At 55.3% G+C, this 10,236-nt stretch overlaps 1 protein-coding gene across 1 annotated transcript in view; it reads right to left on the bottom strand.

The window, feature by feature from the left end:
* The window catches only part of LOC134341567 (adaptin ear-binding coat-associated protein 1-like), a 28,179-nt gene that overhangs the window by 2,062 nt on the left and 15,881 nt on the right, over window positions 1-10,236 (bottom strand). Inside the window, exons 5-7 of the mRNA XM_063039432.1 lie at window positions 9,835-9,973; window positions 6,842-6,932; window positions 1-257 (exon numbers count right to left, since the gene is read on the bottom strand). The exon at window positions 1-257 is cut by the window's left edge and continues 2,062 nt beyond it. Coding sequence (XP_062895502.1) covers window positions 209-257; window positions 6,842-6,932; window positions 9,835-9,973 — 279 coding nt within the window. The 3' untranslated portion in view covers window positions 1-208. The remainder of the gene's footprint in view (window positions 258-6,841; window positions 6,933-9,834; window positions 9,974-10,236) is intronic.

Here is a 10,236-nt window from a genome sequence, read left to right as displayed (position 1 = left end):
GCCTGGATTGGAGAGCGTGTCTCATGAGGGAAGGGTGAGGGAGCTCGGGGTTTTCCGTTTGGAGCGAAGGAAGACGAGAGGCGGCGTGATAGAGGTGCACAGATCGAAAGCTAGCCACACGCAGAGACAAAGAGCTGGAGTCACGAAGCAGGGAGCGGAGGGCAGAAAGCGAGATGGGGGTCGTTCTCGACAGGCAGCCGGCCAAGGTTCAGAACTGGACCCAGCCTGTCTGAGCGGACATCTCGTCCGAGGCACACCTTAAGTGAGAGAGAAGGAGACAGGCCACAATCACACAGCAGACAAGAGAAGAGAAGAGACTAGGAGAAACAGGAAAACCTCTGCAGCGTATAGGTCGGTCTTAACAGTGTGTCAGTATGTACATAGGGCCCCGGGGAGTGTGTCAGTATTTACACAGGGGGTCCCGGGGAGTGTGTCTGTATTTACAGGGGGTCCCGGGGAGTGTCTCTGTATTTACAGGGGGTCCCGGGGAGTGTGTCTGTATTTACAGGGGGTCCCGGGGAGTGTGTCTGTATTTACAGGGGGTCCCGGGGAGTGTGTCTGTATCTACAGGGGGTCCCGGGGAGTGTGTCTGTATTTACAGGGTGTCCCGGGGAGTGTGTCTGTATTTACAGGGGATCCCGGGGAGTGTGTCTGTATTTACAGGGGATCCCGGGGAGTGTGTCACTATTTACAGGGGCCCTCGGGGAGTGTGTCTGTATTTACAGGGGGTCCCGGGGAGTGTGTCAGTATTTACAGGGGCCCTCGGGGAGTGTGTCTGTATTTACAGGGGGTCCCGGGGAGTGTGTCTGTATTTACAGGGGGTCCCGGGGAGTGTGTCTGTATCTACAGGGGGTCCCGGGGAGTGTGTCTGTATTCACAGGGGATCCCGGGGAGTGTGTCTGTATTTACAGGGGATCCCGGGGAGTGTGTCAGTATTTACAGGGGCCCTCGGGGAGTGTGTCTGTATTTACAGGGGGTCCCGGGGAGTGTGTCTGTATTTACAGGGGTCTCGGGGAGTGTGTCTGTATTTACAGAGGATTCCGGGGAGTGTGTCTGTATTTACAGGGGTCTCGGGGAGTGTGTCTGTATTTACAGGGGGTCCCGGGGAGTGTCTCTGTATTTACAGGGGGTCCCGGGGAGTGTGTCTGTATTTACAGGGGGTCCCGGGGAGTGTGTCTGTATTTACAGGGGATCCCGGGGAGTGTGTCAGTATTTACAGGGGCCCTCGGGGAGTGTGTCTGTATTTACAGGGGGTCCCGGGGAGTGTGTCAGTATTTACAGGGGGTCCCGGGGAGTGTGTCTGTATTTACAGGGGGTCCCGGGGAGTGTGTCTGTATTTACAGGGAATCCCGGGGAGTGTGTCTGTATTTACAGGGGGTTAGTGTGTCTGTATTTACAGGGGGTCCCGGGGAGTATGTCTGTATTTACAGGGGATCCCGGGGAGTGTGTCTGTATTTACAGGGGATCCCGGGGAGTGTGTCTGTATTTACAGGGGATCCCGGGGAGTGTGTCTGTATTTACAGGGGGTCCCGGGGAGTGTGTCTGTATTTACACAGGGGTCCTGGGGAGCGTGTTGGTATTTACAGGGGATCCCGGGGAGTGTGTCAGTATTTACACAGGGGTCCCGGGGAGGGTGTCAGTATTTACAGAGGGTCCCAGGGAGTGTGTCTGTATTTACAGGGGGTCCCAGGGAGTGTGTCAGTATTTACAGGGGGTCCCGGGGAGGGTGTCAGTATTTACAGGGGGTCCCAGGGAGTGTGTCTGTATTTACAGGGGGTCCCAGGGAGTGTGTCAGTATTTACAGAGGGTCCCAGGAAGTGTGTCAGTATTTATAGGGGGTCCCGGGGAGTGTGTCAGTATTTACAGGGGGTCCCGGGGAGTGTGTCTGTATTTACAGAGGATTCCGGGGAGTGTGTCAGTATTTACAGGGGGTCCCGGGGAGTGTGTCTGTATTTACAGGGGGTCCCGGGGAGTGTGTCTGTATTTACAGGGAATCCCGGGGAGTGTGTCTGTATTTACAGGGGGTCCCGGGGAGTATGTCTGTATTTACAGGGGATCCCGGGGAGTGTGTCTGTATTTACAGGGGATCCCGGGGAGTGTGTCTGTATTTACAGGGGATCCCGGGGAGTGTGTCTGTATTTACAGGGGGTCCCGGGGAGTGTGTCTGTATTTACAGGGAATCCCGGGGAGTGTGTCTGTATTTACAGGGGGTCCCGGGGAGTATGTCTGTATTTACAGGGGATCCCGGGGAGTGTGTCTGTATTTACACAGGGGTCCCGGGGAGGGTGTCAGTATTTACAGGGGGTCCCAGGGAGTGTGTCTGTATTTACAGGGGATCCCGGGGAGTGTGTCTGTATTTACAGGGGGTCCCGGGGAGTGTGTCTGTATTTACAGGGGATCCCGGGGAGTGTGTCAGTATTTACACGGGGTCCCGGGGAGTGTGTCTGTATTTACAGAGGATTCTGGGGAGTGTGTCTGTATTTACAGGGGGTCCCGGGGAGTGTGTCTGTATTTACAGGGTGTCCCGGGGAGTGTGTCTGTATTTACAGGGTGTCCCGGGGAGTGTGTCTGTATTTACAGGGGTCTCGGGGAGTGTGTCTGTATTTACAGAGGATTCCGGGGAGTGTGTCTGTATTTACAGGGGTCTCGGGGAGTGTGTCTGTATTTACAGGGGTCCTGGGGAGTGTGTCTGTATTTACAGGGTGTCCCGGGGAGTGTGTCTGTATTTACAGGGGGTCCCGGGGAGTGTGTCTGTATTTACAGGGGTCTCGGGGAGTGTGTCTGTATTTACAGGGGTCCTGGGGAGTGTGTCTGTATTTACAGGGTGTCCCGGGGAGTGTGTCAGTATTTACAGGGGTCCCGGGGAGTGTGTCTGTATTTACAGGGGTCCTGGGGAGTGTGTCTGTATTTACAGGGTGTCCCGGGGAGTGTGTCTGTATTTACAGGGGGTCCCGGGGAGTGTGTCTGTATTTACACAGGGGTCCTGGGGAGCACGTTGGTATTTACAGGGGGTCCCGGGGAGTGTGTCTGTATTTACAGGGGTCCCGGGGAGTGTGTCAGTATTTACAGGGGGTCCCGGGGTGTCTGTCTGTATTTACAGGGGGTCCCGGGGAGTGTGTCTGTATTTACAGGGGTCCCGGGGAGTGTGTCTGTATTTACAGGGGTCTCGGGGAGTGTGTCTGTATTTACAGGGGTCCTGGGGAGTGTGTCTGTATTTACAGGGTGTCCCGGGGAGTGTGTCAGTATTTACAGGGGTCCCGGGGAGTGTGTCTGTATTTACAGGGGTCCCGGGGTGTGTGTCTGTATTTACAGGGTGTCCCGGGGAGTGTGTCTGTATTTACAGGGGGTCCCGGGGAGTGTGTCTGTATTTACACAGGGGATCCTGGGGAGCGTGTTGGTATTTACAGGGGTCCCGGGGAGTGTGTCTGTATTTACAGGGGGTCCCGGGGAATGTGTCAGTATTTACAGGGGTCCCGGGGAGTGTGTCAGTATTTACAGGGGGTCCCGGGGAGTGTGTCTGTATTTACAGGGGTCCCGGGGAGTGTGTCAGTATTTACAGGGGGTCCCGGGGTGTCTGTCTGTATTTACAGGGGGTCCCGGGGAGTGTGTCTGTATTTACAGGGGTCCCGGGGAGTGTGTCAGTATTTACACAGGGGTCCCGGGGAGTGTGTCTGTATTTACAGGGGGTCCCGGGGAATGTGTCAGTATTTACAGGGGTCCCGGGGAGTGTGTCTGTATTTACAGGGGATGTCAGGGAGTGTGTCAGTATTTACACAGGGGTCCCGGGGAGGGTGTCAGTATTTACAGGGGGTCCCGGGGAGTGTGTCTGTATTTACAGGGTGTCCCGGGGAGTGTGTCTGTATTTACAGGGGTCTCGGGGAGTGTGTCTGTATTTACAGAGGATTCCGGGGAGTGTGTCTGTATTTACAGGGGTCTCAGGGAGTGTGTCTGTATTTACAGGGGTCCTGGGGAGTGTGTCTGTATTTACAGGGTGTCCCGGGGAGTGTGTCTGTATTTACAGGGGGTCCCGGGGAGTGTGTCTGTATTTACAGGGGTCTCGGGGAGTGTGTCCGTATTTACAGGGGTCCTGGGGAGTGTGTCTGTATTTACAGGGTGTCCCGGGGAGTGTGTCAGTATTTACAGGGGTCCCGGGGAGTGTGTCTGTATTTACAGGGGTCCTGGGGAGTGTGTCTGTATTTACAGGGTGTCCCGGGGAGTGTGTCTGTATTTACAGGGGGTCCCGGGGAGTGTGTCTGTATTTACACAGGGGATCCTGGGGAGCGTGTTGGTATTTACAGGGGTCCCGGGGAGTGTGTCTGTATTTACAGGGGGTCCCGGGGAATGTGTCAGTATTTACAGGGGTCCCGGGGAGTGTGTCAGTATTTACAGGGGGTCCCGGGGAGTGTGTCTGTATTTACAGGGGTCCCCGGGAGTGTGTCAGTATTTACAGGGGGTCCCGGGGTGTCTGTCTGTATTTACAGGGGGTCCCGGGGAGTGTGTCTGTATTTACAGGGGTCCCGGGGAGTGTGTCAGTATTTACAGGGGGTTTCGGGGAGTGTGTCAGTATTTACACGTGTCCCGGGGAGTATGTCTGTATTTACAGGGGGTCTCGGGGAGTGTGTCAGTATTTACACAGGGGATCCCAGGGAGTGTGTCTGTATTTACACAGGGGTCCCGGGGAGGGTGTCAGTATTTACAGGGGGTCCCGGGGTGTGTGTCTGTATTTACAGGGGATCCCGGGGAGTGTGTCAGTATTTACACGTGTCCCGGGGAGTATGTCTGTATTTACAGGGGGTCTCGGGGAGTGTGTCAGTATTTACAGAGGGATCTCGGGGAGTGTGTCTGTATTTACAGGGGGTCTCGGGGAGTGTGTCAGTATTTACACAGGGGAACCCAGGGAGTGTGTCTGTATTTACAGAGGGATCTCGGGGAGTGTGTCAGTATTTACAGGGGGTCCCGGGGAGTGTGTCTGTATTTACAGGGGGATCCCAGGGAGTGTGGCAGTATTTACAGGGGCCCTCGGGGAGTGTGTCTGTATTTACAGGGGGTCCCGGGGAGTGTGTCAGTATTTACAGGGGGTCCCGGGGAGTGTGTCTGTATTTACAGGGGATCCCGGGGAGTGTGTCTGTATTTACAGGGGGTCTCGGGGAGTGTGTCAGTATTTACACAGGGGATCCCAGGGAGTGTGTCTGTATTTACACAGGGGTCCCGGGGAGGGTGTCAGTATTTACAGGGGGTCCCGGGGTGTGTGTCTGTATTTACAGGTGATCCCGGGGAGTGTGTCAGTATTTACACGTGTCCCGGGGAGTATGTCTGTATTTACAGGGGGTCTCGGGAAGTGTGTCAGTATTTACAGAGGGATCTCGGGGAGTGTGTCTGTATTTACAGGGGGTCTCGGGGAGTGTGTCAGTATTTACACAGGGGATCCCAGGGAGTGTGTCTGTATTTACAGAGGGATCTCGGGGAGTGTGTCAGTATTTACAGGGGGTCCCGGGGAGTGTGTCTGTATTTACAGGGGGATCCCAGGGAGTGTGGCAGTATTTACAGGGGCCCTCGGGGAGTGTGTCTGTATTTACAGGGGGTCCCGGGGAGTGTGTCAGTATTTACAGGGGGTCCCGGGGAGTGTGTCTGTATTTACAGGGGATCCCGGGGAGTGTGTCTGTATTTACAGGGGGTCTCGGGGAGTGTGTCAGTATTTACACAGGGGATCCCAGGGAGTGTGTCTGTATTTACACAGGGGTCCCGGGGAGGGTGTCAGTATTTACAGGGGGTCCCGGGGTGTGTGTCTGTATTTACAGGGGATCCCGGGGAGTGTGTCAGTATTTACACGTGTCCCGGGGAGTATGTCTGTATTTACAGGGGGTCTCGGGGAGTGTGTCAGTATTTACAGAGGGATCTCGGGGAGTGTGTCTGTATTTACAGGGGGTCTCGGGGAGTGTGTCAGTATTTACACAGGGGATCCCGGGGAGTGTGTCTGTATTTACAGAGGGATCTCGGGGAGTGTGTCAGTATTTACAGGGGGTCTCGGGGAGTGTGTCAGTATTTACACAGGGGATCCCAGGGAGTGTGTCTGTATTTACAGAGGGATCTCGGGGAGTGTGTCAGTATTTACAGGGGGTCCCGGGGAGTGTGTCTGTATTTACAGGGGGATCCCAGGGAGTGTGGCAGTATTTACAGGGGGTCCCGGGGAGGGTGTCAGTATTTACAGGGGGTCTCGGGGAGCCTGTCTGTATTTTCAGAGGGATCTCGGGGAGGGTGTCAGTATTTACAGGGGGTCCCGGGGAGTGTGTCTGTATTTACAGAGGGATCTCGGGGAGTGTGTCAGTATTTACAGGGGGTCTCGGGGAGTGTGTCAGTATTTACACAGGGGATCCCAGGGAGTGTGTCAGTATTTACACAGGGGATCCCAGGGAGTGTGTCTGTATTTACAGAGGGATCTCGGGGAGTGTGTCAGTATTTACAGGGGGTCCCGGGGAGTGTGTCTGTATTTACAGGGGGATCCCAGGGAGTGTGGCAGTATTTACAGGGGGTCCCGGGGAGGGTGTCAGTATTTACAGGGGGTCTCGGGGAGCCTGTCTGTATTTTCAGAGGGATCTCGGGGAGGGTGTCAGTATTTACAGGGGGTCCCGGGGAGTGTGTCTGTATTTACAGGGGGATCCCAGGGAGTGTGTCAGTATTTACAGGGGGTCTCGGGGAGCCTCTCTGTATTTTCAGTGCGTCCTGTGTACTGCACCGCTGTATACAGGGCTCTCGGGGGACTGTTTGAAAAGTTTCTGCGGATCGTGCAGTGCATACGGGGACGCGACAGGCGCCCCCCGGGTCGGCCTTGACATTTTCTTACCTGCCCTCCGGGCCGAACTGCTCCCACAGGTCCTCTCCCTGCCCAGCGTCCTGCGACACGGGGGCTCCTTCTTTGTCTCCTGCGTTAACCCCTGCAACGGTATGCAGGGGAACAGCGTTACGCTCGCAATTACGGTACCGAGTTCCCCACTCCCCCGACAGACGATTAGCCTCCTGCGGTACGCAGGGGCCTGCGAGGGCCATCGGGAAGGAGGCGGAACGGCGGGCTGGAGAAAATTCAGAAATCGGGGGTCGCGGGTCAACTTGTCGCTCCGCCTACAGGACTGCCTGAGGGTTAACTTGCGGGTTGGGTGAGCGGAGTTGCGAATTTCAGCGTCCATTTCGAGAGGACCGGACTGCCAAAGCAAGGATCTGATGTCGAGGCTTCGCAACGCACTGGTCGGACCTCCCTTGGCGGACTGTCAGCAGATCTGAACACCATTTCTAGGAGAGGACGCACTGGCGTCGGGGAGGGTCCAGGGGAGGTTCGTGAGAGCGATCCCGGGAATGAAAGGGTTAACGTATGAGGAGTGTTCGATGGCTTTGGGCCTGTACTCACTGGAGTTTAGAAGAATGAGGAAGGAGATCTCATTAAAACCTATCAAATGTTGAAAGGACCAGATAGAGTGCATGTGGGGAGGATGTTTCCTGTAGTTGGGGAGTCTAGGACCAGAGGACACAGATAGAGTGGATATGGAGAGGATGTTTCCCATAGTGGGGGAGTCTAGGACCAGAGGGCACAGATAGAGTGGATATGGAGAGGATGTTTCCTGTAGTAGGGGAGTCTAGGACCAGAGGACACAGATAGAGTGGATGTGGAGAGGATGTTTCCTATAGTGGGGGAATCTAGGACCAGAGGGCACAGATAGAGTGGATATGGAGAGGATGTTTCCTGTAGTGGGGGAGTCTAGGACCAGAGGACACAGATAGAGTGGATGTGGAGAGGATGTTTCCTATAGTGGGGGAGTCTAGGACCAGAGGACACAGATAGAGTGGATGTTTCCTGTAGTGGGGGAGTCTCGGACCAGAGGACACAGATAGAGTGGATGTGGAGAGGATGTTTCCTATAGTGGGGGGAGTCTAGGACCAGAGGACACAGATAGATGGATGTGGAGAGGATGTTTCCTATAGTGGAGGAAGTCTAGGACCAGAGGACACAGATACATGGATGTGGAGAGGATGTTTCCTGTAGTGGGGGAGTCTCGGACCAGAGGGCACAGATAGAGTGGATGTGGAGAGGATGTTTCCTATACTGGCGGTAGTCTAGGTCCAGAGGACATAGATACATGGATGTGGAGAGGATGTTTCCTATAGTGGGGGAGTCTAGGACCAGAGGACACAGATAGAGTGGATGTGGAGAGGATGTTTCCTATAGTGGGGGAGTCTAGGACCAGAGGACACAGATAGAGTGGATGTGGAGAGGATGTTTCCTATAGAGGGGGGAGTCTAGGACCAGAGGACACAGATAGAGTGTATGTGGAGAGGATGTTTCCTGTAGTGGGGGAGTCTAGGGCCAGAGGACACAGATAGAATGGATGTGGAGAGGATGTTCCCTATAGTGAGGGAGTCTAGGACCAGAGGACACAGATAGAGTGGATGTGGAGAGGATGTTTCCTATAGTAAGGGAGTCTAGGACCAGAGGACACAGATGGAGTGGATGTGGAGAGGCTGTTTCCTGCAGTGGGGAAGTCTAGGACCAGAGGACACAGATAGAGTGGATGTGGAGAGGATGTTTCCTATAGTCGGGGGAGTCTAGGACCAGAGGACACAGATAGATGGATGTGGAGAGGATGTTTCCTATAGTGGGGGGAGTCTAGGACCAGAGGACACAGATAGAGTGGATGTGGAGAGGATGTTTCCTATAGTGAGGGAGTCTAGGACCAGAGGACACAGATAGAGTGGATGTGGAGAGGATGTTTCCTATAGTGAGGGAGTCTAGGACCAGAGAACACAGATAGAGTGGATGTGGAGAGGATGTTTCGTGTAGTGGAGGGAGTCTCGGACCAGAGGACACAGATAGAGTGGGTGTGGAGAGGATGTTTCCCGTCGTGGGGGGAGTCTAGGACCAGAGGACACAGATAGAGTGGATGTGCAGAGGATGTTTCCTACAGTGGGGGAGTCTAGGACGAGAGGACACAGATAGAGTGGATGTGGAGAGGATGTTTCCTTTAGTGGGGGAGTCTCGGACCAGAGGACACAGATAGAGTGGATGTGGAGAGGATGTTTCCTGTAGTGGGGTGTCTAGGACCAGAGGACACAGATAGAGTGGATGTGGAGAGGATGTTTCCTATAGTGGGGGAGTCTCGGACCAGAGCACACAGCCTCAGAATAGAGGGGTGTTCATTTCGAACAGAGATTGGAGGAATTTCTTTAGCCGGAGAGTAGGTGAATGTGTGGAATTCATTGCCACAGACGGCCGTGGAGGACAAGTCGCTGGGTGTATTTAAAACGAAGGTTGACAGGTTCTTGATTAGTCAGGGGCGTGAAAGGTCACGGGGAGAAGGCTGGAGAACGCTGTTGAGCGGGATAGTAAATCAGCCGCGATGGAATGGCGGGACAGACTCGATGGGCCGAACGGCCTCATTCTGCTCCTGTGGTCTTGGCAGAGGAGTGAGAGAGAGAGATGGGGGGGTCCCCCCTTCGCTCCAAAGAGAAAAGCCCCACCTCTCCCTCAGCCTCCCCTCGCAGGGGGACGGTCAGAGACTCTTTCCGAGGGGGGAAACGGAGGGGGCTTAATTTCCTGGTGATTGGAGCAGAGTTTTTGGGGGTGGGGGGGGGGAAGAGATGTCAGCTGTTTTTTTTTCAAACAGAGAGCGGTGGGTGGGTGGGTGTGTGTGTGTTTGTGTGGGACGCCCTGTCAGGGGGGGTCAAGGCAGGTACGAGGCTCATGGGAGGGAGGTAAACGGAGGGAGGACGAGCGAGAGTCGGAGGGGCCTGCGGTAGGAAACCCTCACATCCCTCCCCCTCCCCACCCCGGCACAATCTGTCCCGTACCTGCGCCAGCCTCGGTGGTCCTCGTCTCCGGGGAGGGGTCCCCGCCCCTGGGCCTCCCGCAGGGGGGCGGGGGTAGGGGGGCCAGGCAGCCCGAGCCGCCGGTAGACCGGGTCTTCGGGCGGCTGCCCTTCCGCAGGCTCTGGTGGGGGTGGTGGGGGGGAGAGGAACAGAATTAACGTCGACGGGCGATCACTAACAGACGATCTGGGGCGCGCGCGCAGGGCAGAGCGAAAAACGAAAATCCCGTGAAGTGAAGGCGCTTTCATGGAACAGAGAATAGTACAACACAGTACAGGCCCTTCAGCCCACAATGTTGTGCCCACCCTCAAACCCTGCCTCCCATATAACCCACCCCACCTTAAATTCCTCCATATACCTGTCTAGTAGTTTCTTAAGTTTCAC

Source organism: Mobula hypostoma, unplaced genomic scaffold (genome assembly GCF_963921235.1).
Source record: "Mobula hypostoma unplaced genomic scaffold, sMobHyp1.1 scaffold_36, whole genome shotgun sequence".
NCBI lineage: Eukaryota > Metazoa > Chordata > Chondrichthyes > Myliobatiformes > Myliobatidae > Mobula > Mobula hypostoma.
Note: the sequence above shows the minus strand (reverse complement) of the source record. Positions and strands in the feature narration are given on the sequence as shown.